The sequence below is a fragment of the Rattus norvegicus genome, chromosome 1 (assembly GCF_036323735.1).
Source record: "Rattus norvegicus strain BN/NHsdMcwi chromosome 1, GRCr8, whole genome shotgun sequence".
Taxonomy (NCBI): Eukaryota; Metazoa; Chordata; class Mammalia; order Rodentia; family Muridae; genus Rattus; species Rattus norvegicus.
This window is the reverse complement of record NC_086019.1, coordinates 55391912-55414717: the sequence shown is the minus strand read 5'-3', so window position 1 is coordinate 55414717 and position 22806 is coordinate 55391912. Positions and strand designations below refer to the sequence as shown.

The following is a 22806-nucleotide window of genomic DNA, read 5'->3' as shown; positions in this document are numbered from 1 at the left end:
GGAGGGGGGATCAGGAAATGAACCCCAAAGCAAATCTCTGAGCGAGAGTTTCTCTGCACCACCCCCTCACACCAGCTTTCTGTGGAGCAAATGAGGCTGTAGCATCTCTGCTCTCCACATGGTGCAGAGAAGCCAGTACCCCTCTAGCCACATGACTACCGCCACTCTTGCCTTTCCAGGCAGGAGTGGAGCACAGAGATTCTGACCACTCCTATGATGGTGGGTCCCAGGACACTTGTTCAAGATATGGGGTCCTGGGAGTGGGATGCTGGGTGGGGGAGCCTGGGGCAAGCCTTGCCAAGCACCTGGGTTTCCTAACCCTACCATCTTGTTCTCTGCCTCAGCCTCATTTTGTGCATTGTGCTGTTCTATCAAACCCTGAAACCCTCGTGCTGGGTACAAGTGCAACCTTTTCCTGCTCCCCTGTCTGTTAGAGGATGCCGGTGTAGCCTCAAGGTGGGAAAAGTGGACTGATGGCCCACTTACTCTCCAGTGTGGGTCACTGTAGTCTCTAAAATTGTCGTCTCTAAATATTAAATTTTTCCCTTTAAAACAGCTCCTCCTTTAAAAAAAAACTCTTTAAAATCATAAAACTAATATGTGCTTACTGTTTACAGAGCCAGCCTGCTGAGCATGAAGTGGAAGGGGTGCCCCACTCCTGCCCACCATGCAGAGGAGCACCTCTGTGTTTGTCCTTGGGAACCTGTCTCTCTCCTACCCTGGCTTCTACCGCAGACAGGCCGTCCTGGGCTGCTGTGGACTATTTACTTAGCTTCTTCGCTCTTAGGCTGAAGCATCCGGCCACATCTCACAGGCTTGGCCTTACTCAGCAGTGGCTAAGAGCTGCCCACTGCTGCAGTCCAGCTGCTGTGTGGGGGAAGTTTCCTGGGGATGCTGGATGAAGCTCATCAGCCTTCACTATTCACCCAGGATAAGTTCAGGCCAGGGTGCCACCAGTTCACACAGACCCTGCCATGGTTGGAGGTCCCATCTCATCTGTGAGGTATGAAAGGAACAGAGCTTTTTGTTTTATCCCAACACACACACACACACACACACACACACACACACACACACACACACACACACACAGAGGTATGAAGACATTCTCAGGAAGCCAGAAGTCTATGATCACAACTGCCTCTCGAGACAGGAAGTCTGGTAAAGAACTGAATCCTTGCTGGATGCCTCTGGAGTCGATAAATACAATCTCAAAATAAACACAAATCGGTTAAGACTTTTATGTAATTGTCTTTCTTCTTCTGTTTTTCTAAACCTTCCTATCTCTTATGCACATTGGCTGTTTGGAATGAAAAGTGTGTAACGTTCAAGAAAAACAAATAGAGATTCTCATACAATTCAGCACGTGCAATTGCAGAGAGAGTCCAGGAGCCTCTCTGCAAGGAGATAGAAGAGACAACCTTGGCATGAATTAAGTTGTACAGAATCCATGTGTGAATTAAAGACAATTGACTTGCAAATCTTGAAGACCCCCAAGGACTCAAAGACATAAGCCTAGCCTCCAAGAGCATTCCCAAGTCTGTCCATGTGGACCGGAGACCCCAAGGACAGCGCTCTGATGCTGCACAGCTAGTAAAAGCAATGGCTCTTGGCTCCAACTCAGGGATCTGAACAGGTTATTGGCACCTGACTTCTATGGAATGCCAAAGACCCCTTGGAAGTGGATGTCAGACTCACAGCAATATATATATATTGTCCTGAGCACTATGGTACTCAGGGAGGGCCTGCCCCTCCTTTGAGATTTCCAACATGGAGTACTTGTATTTCCCTGATGTCCTAAAAATCAGGTGTTTATGAAAAAGCCAGATATAACAGGTTCCCCAAACCTCATGGTTGAACGACCTCAGGAACGAGTGAAATATGATGATAGGCCAGTTTTATGAAATGCATGGGTTCCACAGTTGCAATGAGGACCCTGGATGCCTCCATGGACAGGGAGGGTGTGCAAAGCCGTGGGCTAGTGAGGTCATGAGAGACCTCAGGGACTGACCAGCTGGGAGAAGAACTGACTGCCCACAGTCACTTAGCTAGACATGGCCAGGTCACCCAATCCTCAGTTAGGGAAGGACACAGAGGCTCATCTGTGTGCTTCCTCTCCACCATCTGTGGCCCAACTAACGAAGAACTCCTCCCCTCTATGGGAGACCCTTACGCCTGCTGGAGTGGACAGAACGGTGGTCTCTCTTCCTGGAAGCTGAGAGGGGCAGGGATTCTTACACCGCAGAGCTGAATCCCAACATTGACAAAGGAGACGAGCAGGGTCTTTTTTAACAGTCGCTAACAGTAAGAGCGAACCTTATGCCCAGAGAAGAACCGCAGATGTGGCATCTCCATGTCCGAGAAGAAGGGACGGAATCAAGGGCTCTTCCCTACGTGATTTGTGATGGGCACCGCCACACCATACTGCAGGGAGGGAACTCAGAGAAGAACCCTCAGGGGAGAAGGCTGAACCCATGGGTAAGTGCATTTGAAAATCCCCAGTGGAGAAACATAGTAACCAAGATCCCCAGTGAGTACATCAGGAGAAGTGCATTCTAGGATGGATGGCGCCCCGACCTCTGCCCTAGCCTGGGCAAAGACAAAGTGCAGCCCAGCGGGAGCAGACATTTGTGATCAGTATCTCCTCCGATTTACCCCTTAATGAGGAAAACGGAGAACTTCGGGATAGGGACTCAGCCAGTTCCTTCCTTATGTCATTCCAACCACATACCCCTGCTTCCCCAGAAGTGCCAAGGGACCAAGCTCTATCAGCCAGAAGTGAAGGTAAGCTGGAAGGGGACTCTCAGAAAAGCTTTCCTGGCCAAAGGGGCCCAGGTGCTCTCCACTGCCTCCTCTTCCTCCCTTGAGTCCTGATGGTATGGCCGGAGCTGTTGCAGCCACTCTGTGATCAGAGGCAGCCAGCCGAGGAGGAGACTGAAAAGGCAAGTCACGGAGGATCGCTAAAACAGAGCAAGGGTCTGGGATTCCAAAAACCGCAGTCCAGCTGCCAGGCAGTGCCTGCTAAATCCACATCGGCACACGGCTTACCAAGAGAGGCAAATCACAGGCTGAAGTATGTTCTTCACAGCCTAAAGCAGTTATCACAGATGCTTTCCTGGTTCCGTTTTTGTTTTGGGGTGGGTTTGTTGTTGTTCTTTTTCTCTGTGTGGCCCTGGCTGGTTTTGAATTCACACTGTTAAATCAGGCTGGCTTCGAACTCACAGAATTCTGTCTGCCTCTGCCTCTGCCCTCAAGTGCTGGCATTAAAGATGCCTCCCTGTTCGTAAGTGAGTCAGAGAGCTCTCCTCTGACCTAATTTATAGACAGCACACACTGTGAGACCTTGTCTAAGGAAGACTGACTGCTTAGCGCTCAGTCAAGTGCCGTGACTTATTCACCTGGTCACTAAGCAGCAGCTGTCACATCTGTCACAGGCTGTCATCATCCCCTAACTGCCTCAAGGTCCACTGAGCATCGCTGTACTTACCCTGGACAGTGTAAGCCACTCAGGAAGGGGCACCAGGCATGCCCCAGGCTCACCAGAAAGAGCTGACTGGGACTAGACATTTAGAAGACGGATGGAATCAGGCTAGGCCTCCAGGCACGTCTCTAGGGTTCAGAGGCAAGCGGTAATGACATGAACTGCAGGTGCCTGCATTTCAGAGAATCTGAGTACTGAAAAGGCATTCAGAAGTAGAGTGTCCTGAGGGGCAGGAGTGTTCCGCTGTGCTCTGACCCGGGTCCTCTGAAGACAGGATAATCTCAAATTCAAGGCCTAGCAGAGTGAGTTTAAGGGCATCCTGGGTAAATTAGTAAGACCTGTGTCAGAAGGAATAAAAGGTCTGGGGCATGGGGGGCGGGGGTTCTATGGTAAAGTGCTTGCTTAGCCTGAGCTAAGGGTATATGCTAATAAGCTTAGCCTGAGGGTCCTGCGTATGATCCTCAGCACCTCAAGGACGATCTGTTCTGAGAGCAAGTGCCCAGCCCTGTGCCCAGAGAGGTTTGTCTCAGGGTTACTCTGTTTATAAAGTTTAACAAGTATCCACCAAAGAGGGGCTACCGGCTGGCCTGGGGCAGCTGCAGTTGCCCTGGAGAAAGTGAAATCAGAGGGCAGTTCTAGGAGCAATTGTCATCCAAGTCCTGGGACAACACTGTGCTCCCTGGCTGAAAATGAATACCCCACCCTCCATGCCCCGCCCCTGAGGATATAGGGTCTTGCTTTCGCAGGCCTGAGTGACCATGGACCATAGTCCCTTGACTGTGTTCCCTATCAGGAACTGAGGAGGGAACAAAGCAAGGCAAACCTGGGAGTTCAGAGATTTGGGCGGGGGAGGGAGGGGACCTCAGGCCACACACACATGAATCTGGCCTACCCAGTGTGATCATAACCCACTCCCAAGAGAAATCACAGTGACTCTTGGCCGAGGTCTCAGGTCCTATCTGAGACTTACACAAGTGATCCAAGAACAGCACAGAACAATCTGACCCACGGGTTTCCTCTAAATTATGAGCCCAACACAAACAACCTGTGTGCACGTCCACACCAAGGCACTCACTGTGGCTCTACACATTCCCATCCTGGGGCCTGACACCTCATCTCGCCCCTGGCATCCTGGGGACCCGAGCTGCTTCCCTGGGACATTCTAGGTGGTCATCTTGGTGAGTTCCTGCTAGGGAGACTGCTCTGGCCAGTTGTACACAGTCCCAGCTCTAGGGTCCAACTGTAAAGACCCCACTGGGGTTCATGCAGTGAACCTGAGGTGACACGACAGCCTGGATCACCACTGCCCCGAGAGCTCACCACTGCCCTGCTACCTTGACCGCAGAGGCACCCCCAGGCTCCACACAGGACAAGCACCCTTGCAGTGTCTCCTGGGCAGTCCGCTCTAGGGGTCTCCCCGTCAGTTTGTGAAGCAGCCATTCTCAGTGAGGATGCTCTCCCGAGACCCTGCGTGTCTGGGTCTGATGGCCGTGCACGAGGAGTGGGGTCGTGCCAGGAGCATCTGGACCAGGGTGACTACAGTTGATGTGTCTCTAACCAGCTCATGAAGAGGACCTTTTTTTTAACCTTGTCCTGTCCTACCTTAACTAGAACTATCTTCTAAAGCGGCTTCAGGACGGAAGAGCTGTGTGTGATGTGAAACCTGGATCAGAAGCTGAATGGGAATCTATTTAGCTGCTGGAGTAGCAGCAACAGTTTGCATTCACTGTAGACAAATCCCGTCACACGCCAGGGGGACGATCCTAGGAAGTGGGACAGCACTTTTAATAGTGGCTTTACTCTCTTAATAACTAAAAGGTTGTAAATTCCTGCAGAAGTTCCCTGAATTAAAGCTGATATGTGAAAGACATCAAATGAGGCCTGAGCTTCCTTTGGGGCTGAGCCAGGCAGAGAGGAAAATCTAATTATTTCTTCGAGAATGAACTATTTCCTAACACGTCTAATGACTGGTTCCTATTTGTGAGGCTGGAGCCAACGGCCCGTGCTCCTTCTGCCAATCTATGGGAAAGACCATCCAGCAGCTCCTGTGTCCATGGACCCTCACCCTATTCCTGGGTCTCCGTCCACCCCCAAGGCCTTTCCAGGCCAAGCAGTAAACTCTGGATGGTTGGGAGAGGGAGGCAGTGCTTAAAGTAAACTGGGCTCTGTACGTGTTGGCCTGTTAAGAGGCTATAAATCAGAAGTGACCTTTCAACTATTCTGTCTGCAATTTATGGCGTTCTTAAACTAAGAAACATAAACCAAGAAGAGAATATAGTGGTTTTCTGTAAAAGCAGAGGGTTTTTTTTTAAAAAAAAAAAAAAAGAATAAATTGTTATGCTTCGAGAGTTGAACGCCTTTCAGCGATCCTGATAAGACCACATATAAGTGTTTCTCCAGCCTCTGCTTCCTGTGACCTCAGCACGGGGAAGCATACAGTGCAGAGTCGGGGTGCAGGGAGGTAGAGTCGTCCACGTTCCCATGGGAGACAGAATAGTGACCTTCCACATTCCTAAGGGGTCTAGAGGGTAGCTCATTGCATTCCTGTGGGAGGGGTGTCATGGGGACCCTTACCTAGCCGGTTACAGGGATTCCGCTTGAAAAGGGCTCTCAGCAGGCTCTGTGCCTCCGCACTGAGGAACTGAGGCATGCCCAGCTTGGCTCTAGGAGGCAGAAGGAATGCAGGTTAGACGGGAGAGAGCAAAGAGAAGCGCCTTCTCTACTTCTACAAGAAGAAGCTTGCAAGGGGACAGACCCCAAATACTCAGAGCACCAGTGGCAGCACTCTGGTGTAAGGACCCCATTATGCCTTGAAACCGTATGAAGACCCCAAAGAGCTTCGGTTCACAGGGCTTGCAACCGGTCGCTGACTGTAATCAAAGTAAAAAGTGAAATTCTCACAACGGCCACTAAATAACCCATTTAAACCACAGAGATCAGTCAAGGCAGCAATAGTGATTCCCTGAGAATCACCAGCATCTCACCAACATTTTCAGTGGAAATTATTTTTCAAAACCATTTTGTTTTATAGCACCAAGTTTCCTTAAGCAAGAGTCTATTAATTGGAGTTACACTTGGTGAGCTCCTTCCAGGCACCCTGGGAACAGTGGTGCTCTTATCTTCCCTGCATCAGCCTGCTGTAGAACTGTGGAGGGTGACTGGTAAGGAGCATTCTAGGGGCCGAGCAGGAATGTTGGACCCTGGCATCTGTGAACCTTATTGAGGACCAGGTACTGAGCGTGTGCTGACCCATCAGCTTGGACAGGCATAGGCCATTGCTGGATGGACTACTCCAGCTTTAGTAAAAAGTAAATCAAGGGGTTGGGAATTCTGCTCAGTGGTAGAGCGCTTGCCTAGCAAGCGTAAGGCCCTGGGTTCGGTCCTCAACTCCAGAGGGGGAAAAAAAGTAAATCAAGCTCCCATTAAAAGCCAGTGAACAGAGGCGTTCCCACAAGAACACTGGGTGCAGCTATGGGCAGCTACCTAGTCAGTACCATTGATCAAGTGCACGCAGAGCTGGAAAAGCTACTGGGGGGTTCTGAACAACGAAAGCCTTTGTGATGTGTCCTTGCTGTAGAGTACTCTCCTTTCATCTTTTATCCCATGTGTAAGGGAGGAACCTACAAAGGCTAGCCTTGCACTGTTCGATGCTCCCAAGTTGAGTAATGTCCTAGTGGATCTTCCAGGGCATCAGGGATCTCACATACAGCGAGCATACACCCCATCCATGGTGATTATGATTCAGAGCAGATGGCTCTACCCCAATACCACAGCTCCTACTAAACCCCAGCAGCCCACCTCCTCCTCAGACTCTGCTCCTGTGTGGAGCTGTGTGTTTTGGAGTAGGTACCCGCACTCACTTGAGGATGAGGGCCATTGTTTCCTTCCTGTCCTTCCCCTGAAACGGCAGGGATCCTGTGAGCATCTCGAACTGCAGAGCAAAACAGAGCAGGTGAGTTTGTTCCTTCATCTCTAGTCCCTGACAGTCAGTGTGACACCAGCCATGTGGTGAGGCACTGGGGATGGTCGCCTCCAGGATCCCATTCTAGCTGGAGAGATTCATGAAGGATGAACACAGTGAATGACTGTACCCCATTTAGTTTAGGGACCACCTTTTCCTGATGGGTACTGTGGCGATCTGTCGCAGGAGAGGGGTCATAAGAAGGGCAAGAGGAAAGCCAGGGGAAGGAGGGAGAGCAGGAGGCCACCCACACTGACCCCTGCATGGTCTTTATCTCCCTCCTGATGGGAAGGCTCCTGGTTACAGCCCATTAATAACATCTGATGTTGACACCAAGGCACCAGCAGTCTCTCACACAGACTGGCCAGGAAGGGAGTTGAGATAAGGTAGGGCCCTTATTGATAATGGGTTTCTTACACAAACAGTGCTGATTCTGTGAGCTCCAGAGGCTATGGCTGGGGTTCCTACAATCACCATAACCCACCACCACCACCGCACACCACCCTCAGAGCATCGCTGCTGTGAGAGAGGGGAAGGCAGCAACAGCAAACCCCTTTCACATGTGAGACTCAAAAGCTCAACACCACTGTGGGCACCTTTCACTCAAGTCTAAACGAGGAGCCCTGGCTGGAGGGCTTTACTTGGTCACACTAAGTCTGTGTGTTGGATAATTTTCACTGCGCCTGCCTGCCTTGGTCCCTTAACAACTTATCGTCTAGTGTCTTTCCTTTGCATTGTAAAAATCCATCCTGGGAAAAACAAGTAACAAAGACCAAAATAATCACCTCAATGCCATTATTCAAAGACAACTGCACTGACCTCCTACAATATAAAACTTTCCGTGCTTACTATAAAACTTATGTGCCATTGTGTTATATGTGGATGAGCCAATATACACAAAGGTATCTACTGTTGGACACTTAAACATGTTTCTGGTTAAGATCCCACTAACAGTGTACATTCGACCAGTGGTTCTCAACCTGTAGGTCTCAACCCCTTTGTGGGTGAGTGACCCTTTCAATGAAATAATTTTATGATGGGGCTCACGAGGAACTGTATTAAAGGGACGCAGCATTAGGAAGGTTGAGGATGGCCAAATTAAACTGAAATGTACTAAAAGTTTCCTAAACTTCAAAAATAAGGTAACATTAACCTCACATTGTGTCCACAGTCAGGAAGCCAAGGAAGATAAATATGGGTGCCTAGCTGGATTCTTCCTCTTTCCCTCCATCCAAGGATGATGCTGTCCATGTTTATCGTGGGTTGCCCCTCCTCAGGCAAGCCTCTTTGCAAATGCCCTGCAAACGCCTTCACAAACACACCCACACCTGTATCTCTTAGGCGATTCCCAATCCAGTCAAGTTGGCAGTGAGGACCAACCACCACTGACAAGGCTATCAGAGTGAAACTATCAACTTAGAGAAATGAGGAGGTTACAAGGTTTTAATCTTTTTTTAAATATTGTTTGACAGCTTCATACATTTACGTAATGGTTTTTAGTCATTCCACCTCCCACATAAATATGTCATAAGAGTGGGAGGGAGATTGTTAGAAGGAGGGTGTTGGCACAAGAGGGATAGAGAGGGTTGGGGTGGGGGGAGATGGATGTAGTTTACTATCTGTCTTCTTCCTGTAGACCAACTTTTAAAATCAAACAAGCCCAGTTCTGATATCTGCCATTCACCCTGTCAGGTTGAACTTGCTGCCCGTCTTGTGTGCCGGTTAAACCAAAGTGCACGCGATGCCAGGCTGCAGACGGTAAACAAATGTATAAGTAATAAAAGCAAGAGCAACAGGGTCCCGTTGAGGGTTTAAAAATAGACAGACATAATTAAAATGACTGGAAGATGAGCAAGTCGTCTGATAAATAGGATGAGCATTCATAAGCTGATTATAGAAATTACCATCTCAAAATAGGCTGCCGGGAGGGGAGCTCTTCGCTGCTTGGTTCTTCCTTGGAGTCTATTCATAGTACTCATGAAATCCCATTTCCAAGAAAGCATGCGACTGTGTAGAATGAGAAGGATGCTTCCCACCTCTGGCCATTAAATTCCTCCTGCAGAAATGGAGCCCATCTCCATGTCTGAGTGCCATGGTGCCATTTGCTGCCGCAGGTCAATGCGTGGCCACATTTACTTAGCAGTTTCTTTCTGGCTTTTAACGGTGGCTGTGACAGTCATTCTCTGCTTGTATCTGTCCTTTCCCTCCCTCCTTGTGTGCCATCCCCATCTTTGTGGTTAGCTCCACATGGTAGAAACCAATACAGGCCACACAGCAAAGCTCACTGAGGGGCTCTTCCTGATAGGAGAGGATGTTTTTTCAGCCTGTCTGCTTTCTCAGCCTCTCTGGCTTCATCTCCAGACCTCAGAACCTGCAGAAAGTGGTTCAATTCTGGTTGATCCTCAGGAAATGCCTGTCCTTTATACCTCAGTTCAGGGCCCAGTGGATGGCTTCGGCTGTGATGGGACTAGTGTCCTGGTGTAGACAGCACCACGGCTTGCAGAACAAAGTTACAGCAGCAAAGGTTCATGTCGGCTCCCACAGGATGCATGCGCTTGTCTAACATTCCATGTGACTCCGTGAGACACTGACCAGCTTCACTTGAACCACTGCGATGCTCTCAGGATGAGAAGCCGGACCTCCCAGCAGCAATCTCAGAGCCCAGGGAGTAGTTCCAAAGTTAGCAGTTGTAATTGCCATGGCTTTAAGCATTGAGGAGGCCACCTACATAGAGTCTGAGAGGTCAGGGAGGCTGGGAGCTACCCCTATATGCACGGGATGCCTGCAACAGAGTTTTCCAGACCGAATTCCCAGCAGGGCCTAGGTGAAGTCCTGCTTCAAGGGAGTCCTGCTGAGGAACCCAAGGTCAGCTTGAGATCAGGTGTGAATACTCCCCTCCTACAGCCTTTTGGTATTGGCATGAGAAAACTCTGGAAGACAGATCTTCTTCACACAGGAGTCTACATTCACATTTACTGGTGGATCAACATTCTTAGAAAAAAACAAGTTTATAGCTAATACCCACTTACCAGTGAGTGCACACCATGTGTGTCTTTCCGGGTCTGGGTTACCTTACTCAGCATATTTCCTAGTTCCATCCATTTGCCTGCAAATATCATGGTGTCCTTGTTTTTAATAGCTGAGTAGTATTCCATTGTGTAGATGTACCACATTTTCTTTGTCCATTCTTCAGCTGAGGGACATCTAGGTTGTTTCCGGTTTCTGGCTATTACAAATAAAGCCACTATGAACACAGTTGAGCAAGTATCCTTGTGGTATGGTGGGCATCTTTTGCGTATAAGCCCAAGAGTGGTATAACTGGGTCTTGAGGTAGAACTATCCCCAATTTTGTGAGAAACCAAAAAACTGATGTCCAGAATAGTTGTACAGGTTTGCACTCCCACCAACAACGAAGGAGTGTCCCCCTTGACCCACGTCCTCTCCAGCAGGAGCTGTCCCTTAAGTTTTTGATCTTAATCACTCTGACAGGGGTAAGATGGGGCCTCAGGGTCATTTGATTTGCATTTCCCTGATGACTAAGGACGTTGAGCCCCTTGGCCATTAGAGATGCCTTTGTTTAGCTCTGTACCCCACTTTTAATTGGGGTATTTATTTAATTTGTTGGTGTCAAATATATATATATATATATATATATATATATATATATATATATATATATATATATATATTCCTCTGTTATATATAAGAATCCTCTGTTAGATGTAGGGTTGATGAAGATCTTTTCCCATTCTGCAGGTTGTCATTTTGTCCTATTGATGGTGTCCTTTGCCTTACAGAAACTTTGCAGTTTAATGAGGTCCCATTTATCAATTGTTGATCTTAATGCCTGAGCTACTGGTGTTCTGTTCAGTAATGTGTTTCCTGTGCCAATGTGTTCAAGGCAGTTTCCCATTTTCTCATCTACTAGATTTAGTGTATCCAGTTTTATGTTGAGGTCTTTTATCCACTTGGACTTGAGTGTAGCGCAGGGTGATAGATATGGCTCTATTTGTATTCTTCTATATGCAGACATCCACTTAGACCAGCAGCATTTGTTGAAAAGGCTTTTTCCCCATTGTATGGTCTTGGTTTCTTTGTCAAAAATCAAGTGTCCATGGGTGTGTGGGTTTATTTCTGGGTCTTTGATTTGGTTTCATTAATCAACCTATCTGGTTTTATGCCAATAACATGCAAGTTTTATTACTACTGCTCTGTAGTATAGCTTGAAATCAGGGATGGTGATACCACCAAAAGTTCTTTTATTGTACAGATTATTTTAGCTATCCTGGGTTTTTTTGTTCTTCCATATGAAGCTGAGAATTGCTCTTTCAAGTTCTATAAGGAATTGTGTTGGAATGTTGATGGAAACAGCATTGAATCTGTAGACTGCTTATGGTAAGATGGCCATTTTCACTATGTTAATGCAACTGATTCATGAGCATGGGAGCTCCTTCCGTCTTCTGATATCTCCTTCAGTTTCTTTCTTCATAGACTTGAAGTTCTTGTCATATAGGTTTCTAACTTGCTTGGTTAGAGTCACACCAAGATACATTATATTATTTGTGGCTATTGTGAAGGGTGTGGTCTCCCTAATTTCTTTCTCAGCCCATTTATTTCTTGTCTAAAATGGAGGCTACTAATTTTTTTAAAGTAATTTTATGTCTGGACACTTTGCTGGTGGTATTTATCAGCTATAGTTCTCTGGTACAACGTCTCTTACCGTGAGTTAAACCCTCTCCCCAACTGGCTACTGGAAGCACTCCGGAAGTTAACAGCTTGTGTAGACACAGCCAGAATTTCTCAACCTCGGGGCTAGCTGAGGGCCCAAGTGTTGGTGGCTACAGCTTGTTGAGGCTTCAAGACATAATTAGGGGCGAATTTGAACCAGGGTTAAGAGGCCCACAGGCTGGAAGTTGACAAGTGGCTATATCTTCCTTATCACGTCTACTGAGGGTCTCACAGTCTCAGCTTCTGCTGTTTAAATGTTCAAAATAAAAGGGCACTGGGCAATGCTGTGACCCTGACAATCACTGGTGTCAGACTCCAGAGCAACAGAATCTGTCCCACGTGGAGGAATTGATGAGTGTGCCCCTGATGGGGTAGGAAGAAGGAACAAGCAGGCCCAGACTGGAAATATAAAACTGGCTAGCTCTGTGAACACTTCGGTGCATGTCAAATTTCACAACTAAACAAAAGGATTTCTTCTGAAATAAGAGATATATGTTTAACACCGAGGTCACTGCCTCTCCTCTTCTTAAATCTGTGGCGCTAAGTGTGAAGAAGTTTTGGTCTTTAGTATCCTTGTGTTCTTACCTGAGCCCACTTCTGTTTGATAAGAGCCAGGACAGACGCAGGGATTCCTCTCTAACTCACTGCTTACTCCTGCTCAGGTAACAGACCCAGGCTTTCAAGCCCTGTTTCCTCTCTAGTTTCCAGCGTCCCTGGATCAAGCTAGGATGAGGAATTCAGCTGGGTATCAGCCACCCTTACAGAGGAAACCAGGGGACAGACCCTTACCATGAGCACACCAAAGGACCACCAGTCAGCACTCTGTGTGTGTCCACGCCGGTTCACCACCTCGGGCGCCATGTATTCAATAGTCCCACAAAATGAATAGGCTCTCTTGTCATGGTCGATGGCCTCCTTGCTCAAGCCAAAATCTAAAAATAAGCACAGCACACAGCATGGCCTGAGTCTCTGAGCCACAGTCCCTGTGTGGAGACACACACACCCCACCCCCATACATAACACTTCTCTCAGAGACTGCGGGCCTCATGTACATTATTCAGGCTTAATGAACTTGCAGGGCAAGTTCCTGAGGTTAAGACCTACAGAGTGGAATTTATGATAAGAGTCTTGAATACCCCACCACCACCACCAGCACCACCAACACCAACACTACCAACGCCAACACCAACACCACCAATACCACCAGCACCACCAACACCAACACCACCACACCAACAACACCAATACCACCAGTACCACCAACACTAACACCAACACACCACCAACACCAACACCAATACCACCAGTACCACCAACACCAACATTACCAGCACCAACATCACCAGCACCAGCACTACCAACAACAACAACACCAATACCACCAACACCAACACACCACCAACACCAACACCAATACCACCAGTACCACCAACACCAACATTACCAGCACCAGCATCACCACCACCACCACCAACAACAACAACACCAGCACCACCTACACCAACAACACCAGCACCAGCACCAGCACCAGCACCAGCACCAGCACCAGCACCAGCACCAGCACCAGCACCAGCACCAGCACCAGCACCACTACAACCACTACCACCACCACATGCCTTGTCAAGTAGCAAGGAGTTTTATTTCTTAGTAGTGAACATGAATTCCCAGAAAGTGTTTCCAATGTATAAATATGAGGCGGCTACAGGTTGAGAGGCCCAGCTGGAGAGAAATGAGGTGTAGCCTTTGCAGGAAAGAGAAAAGGAAGCATGACTGGCACCTGCTTGGAAAGCAGGTCCCTGGTGAGTGGACTCAGTGAGTTATAGTATATGTGGAGATGAGGCCAGGATGTAGCCAATGGACAAGATAATGGTGCCCAAGTAAAGGCCAGAACCCAGGAACAGATTATCTGATAGTGTGAAGGGGACTTGCAGTATACAGTACAGTGCAAGAATGAGGTAGGGTATTAACCATCTGGCCTGGATGACTTTACAGATCTCTATGTGAAGGAGAGTCTAACTAACTTCAAGAGGCTGGCCTGCTGGCCCTGCAGAAGAAGGGCCTCTACTGGGAGCTGAAGAACTAGGGGCCCAGAGAGACATCTTGAGTTTAGCCTTGAGACTTAACATCTCCAGAACAGTAAAGAGTTAAATCGTTTGTCTGGAGGAAGCCATGGGCATCAGGGTAAGATGGAGTGTTCGCAGTTGGGTTCATTATGTTAGTGCTACAAGGTCTGGATATAAACAAGGGAAGCAGTTGAGCCATTACTGCCGGGAGAGACAAGGCTACAAACATTGAACAATCCTGTGTCTGCCGGAGGATGAGCATGAGCTCAAGGCTTCCAGTCAAACACCCGATTGAGGCAGAGCAAGTCCTGGAAGGAGACTCAGCGGGTGAACAGAGGAGGCAATCTATAAGTCTGTCTCCTCTGCGCACATATTCGAGAGGCCAGAAAAGCCAGGAGGGAGGCTCGGGCAAGGGATCAGAGGAAGTATTCCAGAAGTCTGAGAGTCCCCTGCTGTGTGCTCACATTCAGAAGGCCAGCACTTGGGTACAAAAAGATTCAGCCAGGACAGAGATGAGACATGGGGCTGTTAAGAGGTGGTCCACAAGTTCATCGGGGCTGACAAGTGATGAAGGGAGATCAGGCTTGTTATTGTTTGTTTGTGTTTTGTTACCAACCTGTGATCTTAATATGTCCCTCTTCATCCAGGAGGATACTGAAAAAAAGGGAAGAAAGCAGATTTCAGAGAGGAAAAAATGACAGAGTCCATAGTCCCAGGCACGCAGACTTCAGGAAAAAGTCCCATGGAGCTGAAATGCCCTTGCCCCAGGTCTGGGCTTCTGGCGTGGCTGCATCCTGGATAGGTTCTATTATAGCAGTCTGTATACCACAGCCTGGACCAGCTCAGGAAGGGAGCCTGAGGGAGGGGAACCAAAGACCTGGTCATGAGCCAGAAGGAGAGGAACCAAGGGGATGGGTCTTGAGTCTGTGGAGATGCAGGAATGTATGTTCTGAGTCATCAGAGTAGAACCCATGGGCCCCTTCTGAATATAGAAGTATGGGTTCTTGGATTTTCACAGATATCCAGAGCCTCTGAAGAGGAAATTTCCTGACCCTGGCAGCCCCTTTATGACCAGAGACCCTTTTCTAAGAATCTCAGACTCTCATGGGCCTAGTCCCTGCACATGGTACCAATCCTGGTTTCTGGTCAGGGCCACATACAGCTGAGGTCCAGCAAAGGGATTCCTGAGCTACCCGAGGCTTCATCCTGTGATGGGACCAGGGCTAGTCTGGCATTACCCATAACCATCGGATGCCTGGACAGTCTGCTAGTGAGCCTTCATTCACATTGTGAGTTCTTCCTAGCCAACCCACAGATGCAGAGTCTGCACCATCTCATGAGAAAAAGGGGATGGACCGTCATTGGTCACTTTTCCCTTCACCCTAGGCTGAGTGACCATGAGACCCTGAGATTCAGGGCTCCAACATTAATACTGTCATTAAATTCAGTCCCATGAGATCCCAGGAGGTACCATCTGCCCCAAAGACATGGGGATGTGGCTACAGAGGAAGGAAACAACACCCAAGGGCTGGGACAGCCTAGGTTTCCACTCACACAGACCCTGAGCTTCATATTTGTAAAGAATGGGTTTGCCCCATTTGCACCATGGGATTGGTGAGGGAGAAGCTGGCTGGGCAGAGGGAGCAGGGACAGTTACAGCTCTGCAGACTGAAAGGCACTCTGGGAATAGGCAGAGGTGAGGGTACCTGACACTTGCTATGGTCACCTAGCTGTGCCCTCAGTCACACCTAAAGAGTAAAGGTTATTCTCTGTGTATCTGCCACGGGGTTAAAGAATAGCCAGTGTTTCCTGGAAAGCTGTTATTAATTAAGATGGCAGCTTATGTGAAAGAGGTAAATGTTTTCATCTTTGCTCTTCAGTCGTTCCGAATCTGTGCCCAGAATTAAGCAGCCTTCAAGATTTGTTCCCAAATAATTCTAATTAGACCACAAAACCTTTGCCTTTATCCTGTAATTAAAAGTTACTCTGCAGCCTCGAGAACCATCTCGGCCTTCATAAATGAATGGAAGCCAGGGCCTTGATGACAGAAAGACTGGCTCCGAGCACACAGAAGTCTTCCATAAGGGTCACGCTGTGGGCACTTATTTGTATAAGGTGTTAATTAATGTGAGGTAAACTTAGAATAAGCTTTGCATGAGCCCTGGGAACAAGCCAGTCTCGGCTATCATCTCCTGATCAGGGAGGGATGAAAGGATGCTATAGGCACTAAGAGACATGATATCATATCTGTTCTGAGGTATCATTCTGACATCCACTTTTGCCCATGGAAGGGTCAGGTAGAGGTCACAAGTTCCCACTCCCTATGGGCTCCTGAGGACAGGGTCTTCAGGATTGCTTGACCAAAGAGCCATGGCATCAGCCAGTGATACCCTGTTGACTGGGAGTGAATCAGAGCTACACGATGCACACACCATACAGGTGCTTTTCTTCACCAAACCCAGCCACGTCTTCAGGGAGGCAGCTGTCCTTATCTCAGAATGTGCAGGTAAGAGACAGAGGAGAAACAGGGGGATATCTATCCTGACCTGTGACCCTTTGGACTAGGGTGTGGCCAAGGGCTGCCCTGATGGGAGACCTCCTTTAGAGACAGCTGTGGCTGAGGCCTCAGGGGTAGGATGATTCAGCCAGGAACACTGTACGGTTAGTCAGAGGAACCTAAGGCACCACCCACTGAGTCCTTCCTTGTCTGCTTGTCTCAGTGCTAGCTCCTCGGTCAGTTCTACTGCTCACAGACCTTGCACAATGAAAATCAGGACCATGAATCCCATGATTTTGCAAGGGGGTTCCTGTTTTCACTTAGACTAGATTTAACAGACAACTCTAGAAATAAAAACATTATAGATTCTCAGTGACCTGGGGTCCCTCACTGTCCCTCAGCTGATCCCCCAGAGTTCTAATCTAACCCGGCTCCTAGTTAGCCATCTTAAAGGAGGTTAAGTGGCCATGTCCCTGCTGCTTAGGGAGAGGCAAGCAGGCAGGACAAGTGTCTTGTGTGGCAGGGTTCCTGGTGTCGGAAGATGCTGGACTGAGAAGGGGGAGGTGTGCAGTTAGTCTCGAGCCCCACCTTCCTGGCCATCTTTGTACATGGAAGAATGAGTGTGGCCTGATCTCCCACAGTGGGCACTTCTACCACAATCAACGAAGGCCCCACATTCTCTGGGCACCAGTGCAGAGTAAGGAGGTGGCATCTGCTCAGCCCAGGACCCACCCACACGACACCGTGCCCAGCCCACTGTTGTGAGTGTACTTGGAAAAGAAATCCTAGGTAGCAGGCACTGCCATGGGCTGGCAGCAGATGTCTGAGGAGGACGAACTGCCCTTCTTCGTACTCACTTTTCAGGCTTCAGATCCCTGTAGATGATCCCTAGGCCGTGGAGGTGGTCCAGAGCCAAGGCCAGCTCAGCCAGGTAGAACTTAACATCCTCCTCCGTAAACATCACCTAGAGGGGTGGGAAAGGACCGTGGCTTAGCTTGTCCCATGGCTGCTTGTTTCAAAGCTCTCCCCAAGGAAACCGGGGCTGCGTGTGTGGAGATCCTGGCTCCCCCGTGAGTCTCCTAAGGAGAGTTCTCACAGCTACAGGTCATGCTGCTGTGAGGCTGATTTCCTCAGCCTTGTGAGAGGAACCTCGGCCCACCACCAACCTGCCCTTACCCTACAATCTGCCCAGGCCGAGGGCAACCCCAGGCTTCCGTCTTGTTAGGAATGCTCTGGTGTGAATTCATGATGCAATTCAAATAAGCACACCGTGGAGGCTGAAGGACTACAGAACATAGGTATCTTGTTTCACGCTTCTCATTTCCCCCTGGGCTGGATCAGTCCTGTGCCCAGAGGGACAAGTACAATGAGCTGGTTGGAGAGGGGCCTCAAAAGCACTGGTGCACAGTGCGCTGTCCTGTCTGGCCTTGCTTCTGCAGTGATATCAACAAAAAGGCAAATCCTTATACGATCTTGAATATAGGCATGTGTATGCACACGGATGCATCTGCATATATGTGCATAGAGGCCACAGGTTCACCTCAGGTGTCTTCCTTGGTCATGCTCCACATCATTTTTGGAGACAGGGACTCTCACCAAGCCCAGAGCTCACTAATTTGGCTAAGTTGGCTTGCCCTATGATGTCATGATTCCATAGCCTGGATGTGATCTCAAACCCTCCCAGTGCTGAGCTTATAGGGGTGTGCTGCCCATTTCTTAAGACAGGGAGTAGAGATCCTAACTTAGGTCCTCATGCTTGTGGGTCATCTCCCCAGGGCTCTCACAAACCACCTTCACGTTTACTATGAGACATTCATGTTGAAGAGGCTGTAGTCCACGTGATCACTGAATTCCCTGAAAGCAGACACACAAAAAACCTACACGCAAACTGAATGTGGCTTGAGACCAAGCTAAAACGAGTGATTTATAGTACTGTGTGGTGACTGTCATCAGCCAAGCAGACAGGCCTCTCAGTTCCCAGTAAGAACACCTCCCCTAGGTCCTGTGAAGTGTCAGCTGGTACCCCTGGGACCCAGCCCTGGATTGTGGGCCCTCTGCTTCCCAGCGCCTTTCTAACCACATTCTATTCCAGGTGTCTCTCCTGCTTCCTTGCCGCATGCTCTACCTTGATCTGCTATTTGTGCTGGAGTCTGACGGGGGGTGGAGGAAAGGAGGGGGCAATTTGAAAACCACTGTCACAGGCAAATAAAAAGTACCCTGTTGAAAAGATGTGAGGTGCCTTCCATCAGGACGCTGTCACACTTGTAATTGTCTTGAGCCTTACAGAATCATTCAAATGAGAAGAGAAGAATGCCGTTGCCATAGACAGAATCCTCCATCTCCCCATCCCACATGTTAGCCCAACGCTCTTCAAGTCATGAGGGACACAGAACCTTCCCAGTGTGACTGGAGAGTTCTTACACGAAGTGCTAGTACTTAAAGTTAAGTCTACAGCTAGGCCAATGAAGCTCAGTCAGCGAACAAAGGCCTGACGAGACGTTCCTAAATGTAAGCACGCAGGGACCACTGACCGGAAGAGAGGGCCACAGGCTGTGAACTGTGCCTTCCGACCATGAGAAGTGAGGTGCCATCAAATAGCAGTCATTCCCACATGCTGCCATAAACTGTTTCACCTGTTCTATCTGGGGCAGTGGGCATGGACAGGGGACGATGCCTTGAGCTTCATTTATTGAAATCTTGAGAGGAGCGTTTGTAAGCTCTAAGCTGTTTGCTGATGCAGCTTTGCAGATCTGGCTCTGTAGCTCAGGCTGATAGTGAACTCAAGACCCTGCCTGGGTGCTGGGGTTCTGGGTGTGTGTAACCATGGCTGGTTCTGTGAAAGCCTTTGAAAACTCGCATTTACCACGCCTTCACAAGACACCATATACCACACACTTCTCATCACACATACCGACTATCACACACCACACATCACCACACATCACCACACTAGCTGTCACATTAGCCATCATACACATAATCCCCTCGCATGCCCATCTTCCTTAATGCCCTTCCTTCCTATTTTCCTAGATGGAGAGCCATCTGGGGTGGGTGGGTAGGGAGCTTACCTACCTCTTTGGAAAGCCTGGTGAAGAGGTCTCCTCCCCGCAGGAAGTCCAGGATCAGGTAGAGCTTGCCTTCGGTCTGAAAGGCTGTGGGAGGAGATACAGTTGAGCACTTCACCAGCAAACGCAATTCCCTCTGACCATCGAGTCTCCTTCAGTTCAGACTAAGCTGCTAATCTGCCGAGCTGTCATCCACTCAGACAGGCACAGCTGACCACAGCTGGCCGGGGACGGAGCCCAGCAGGAGGAGAGGAATGCTGCTCATGGTCCTCAAGGGGATGCCATATAACTCAAAAGAGGTCAGCGTCCATCTTGTTGGGGTCTTGGAACTTTCTTTTTCTCTTTACTTCTCTTCCACCCTTATACTTTTTAATCACAAAGTGGTTGAAAGACTCAGAGGAAAGTCTGAACAAACTCATGTTTGTCAGAGGCCTTATCAATCAGGCATCTGTCACAGTGGGTCTTAACGGGCAGACAATCTGCTGTATCATTTGCTGATGGAAGACGGTTCTGACAGACAGGAAGTACATTTGTTTCCTCCTGTGGAAGTGCATCCTATCCTCAGGGCACAAGAGGACCACGGTGGACTTTCTCCACTCTAGCAACGTTCTTACTGTGTTGCCTGCCCGTCTACGTGTCAGAAGGGGGCCCATGCTCCAAGTGCACGTAATGGTAGTGACTCAGGCCACAGGCTACACATCTCATAGAGGGCTTAACAAGGGCACACCGCGGACTGAGGGACCCATGAGTACATAACGACCTGAAGAAAAGAGTCACACTGTTATTGCTGTCATGGTTAGCCCAATGGGTCTGTCAGCATTGGTGGATAGGTCAACAAAGGAGAAAGGGTCAGCAACCATGATGGTCAGGAAGCATCCTTCACTGAGCCCCAGTTTTAATACACAGGTTACCAGGCGAGAGGGTCCTGCTATTTCTGTGTATTAAAAAAGTTTCCATTTTCTAAAAGATCCTGAACCATTTATTATAAATGCTGGCATTTAGAAACACGGCCCCTAATTAGAAGACTTTCAGTTGGGCTATGTGTATACTGCAGAACATCTGTTTGAAAGTCTGTGTGAGACACCCGGTTCTTAACTTCCTCATAAAAGCAGCAACCCCAGTGCCTGCCTTGGCAGCGCACACCCTGGAGTGGATGATCCTGAGATCATTAGCATGGGCCCTGTGTAGGGATGACACGCAAATTTGAAAAGTGTTCTGGTTTTTTTTTTCTTTTAAAAAATAAAAATGAAAGGACTTAATCGCCTTTGAAAAATGAAACACTTCAGGCAGTGACTCCAGGCTGTGCTCTGGGGCAGGACAGGAGAGGGAGCAAGGCAAGCAACCTTAGTGCTGCCACTGAGCATGAGGGTGTCAGCAAGCACGGCTGTAAAGCCTGGAAGGAGGAGGTTCCCCGGCCCCTCAGCCAACAGAGGAGCCAGCGTCTGTTCTTTCTGAAGAGTAGAGGTTGGACGCTTTCTGCGCAACACCACGTGACTCACGGCAGGCCTGAACTGTTCTCTTGGGCTCTGGAAGTCTCCCCCTTCCCCCCCAGGTGCATTCATGCCTTTGTTCCCTGTTTATAGGAATCTCTGGTTTCGCCATGCTTTCTTTGCATCCTCTATTCACCAGAGTGCCTTAACAAGAAAAGCGTGCAGGGAGGTACATAACTAAGGAGCCATCGATTTATGGATTCTGCCTCCTGCCTCTCCCATGCGGCACAGAGGGGGGGAACTGGTATTGAATAGAAAGGCCGGTTTGTGGCCTCTGAGAAGGTACTTTCTCTGAGCCTCGCCAGACAGAAGCAGCAGCCTTCGAGGGCAGTCTGAGGTTCATGGCACTCTGCCCTGCCTTTCTTCAGTCACTTTGAAGGTAGAGGTGGGACACTTTCTGCCCAGCACCACTGGGTGTGTCATCATGTCTCACCCCAAGGTCAGGAGACCTGGTGCCGGGTTACCATGGTGACGCCGGGTTACCATGGTGACGTCTCAATGATGGGCAGCCCCACCTCACACAAAGTCTCCGGGATGAAGATGGGGTCTTGCGCTTTTTGGAAAATCAAACGGGAAAGAGATAGAAGATTGGGGATTTGAGAGAACGTCGTCTCCATGTAAGACAGGATTCTGACACAGCGGGGATCTGCGTTTGGACCACTTATGATCTCTGTTTCCTCTGATTGAAGACATCACCGTAAGTCCTCCACTATGTCGCACCTGCTGCACTTACCGTAATGCAGCTTGACGATGAAAGGGTGATTCACCTCTGCCAGGATATCTCTCTCCATCTTAGACCGGACCCGGTCCCGCACTGCACAACAGAAACAAAAGGTCTTCAGGATGTCAGTGGAGAGCTTGAGGCTTGGATACACAGCAACTGAGAAGCTAGCTCGGCCTCTCACACACGGAAAGCCTGGGGCAATGTGACGGCCACTTTCCTCCTTCACCGGCTCTAAGGGGCACATACATCTTGACACATTTTCGTCCTCATTTCCAGCTTTTTCTCTGCTTACCAGAAACAGGAAGGTGTATTATAGACACCATGACACTTTCCTCATAGGAGAATCTACTTGTGTGCCTTAAGAATAAGGACCCTTCCTCACGGGCTGCAGTGTCCTGTCATCCTGTAGTGTCTCTGGTCATCATTCCATGCTTATCACCCCTCCGACCATTCGAAGCTCTTACTTTCCTCAGCCTTGGGTCTTTCAACTGTGCGTGCGTGTGTGTGTGTGTGTGTGTGTGTGTGTGTGTGCGTGTGTGTGTGTGTGTGTTGTGTATTATGACATTCTTTTCCGTGACCACTCGGTCTCACGTTCAGCCATCTGGAATAGACTTAGTTGTGAGGGGAAACAAATGAAGAAAAAAGAGGCTGACAACCAATTGAGAGTAAGAACGAGGCAAAGACTCCAGCAGCCAACTGGTATACCCAGGAGGCAGCACCCAAGTGACCTCAAGTGACCTCTCTGAGGAATGGCTGGATATCTAGAATGCCCAAAGTGACAAGTGTGTCATATTACA

At 48.9% G+C, this 22806-nt stretch overlaps 1 protein-coding gene across 5 annotated transcripts in view; it reads right to left on the bottom strand.

Annotated features, from left to right (window-relative positions):
• Positions 1-22806, bottom strand: part of Rps6ka2 (ribosomal protein S6 kinase A2) — a 275284-nt gene that overhangs the window by 39554 nt on the left and 212924 nt on the right. For all 5 annotated transcript variants that reach the window (XM_039078975.2, XM_039079021.2, XM_039079056.2 and 2 more), the window contains 7 exons: positions 22019-22099; positions 19803-19882; positions 17588-17694; positions 14850-14887; positions 12960-13102; positions 7342-7412; positions 6056-6144 (listed from right to left, as the gene is read on the bottom strand). In XM_039078975.2, the coding sequence (XP_038934903.1) occupies positions 6056-6144; positions 7342-7412; positions 12960-13102; positions 14850-14887; positions 17588-17694; positions 19803-19882; positions 22019-22099 (609 nt within the window). The remainder of the gene's footprint in view (positions 1-6055; positions 6145-7341; positions 7413-12959; positions 13103-14849; positions 14888-17587; positions 17695-19802; positions 19883-22018; positions 22100-22806) is intronic.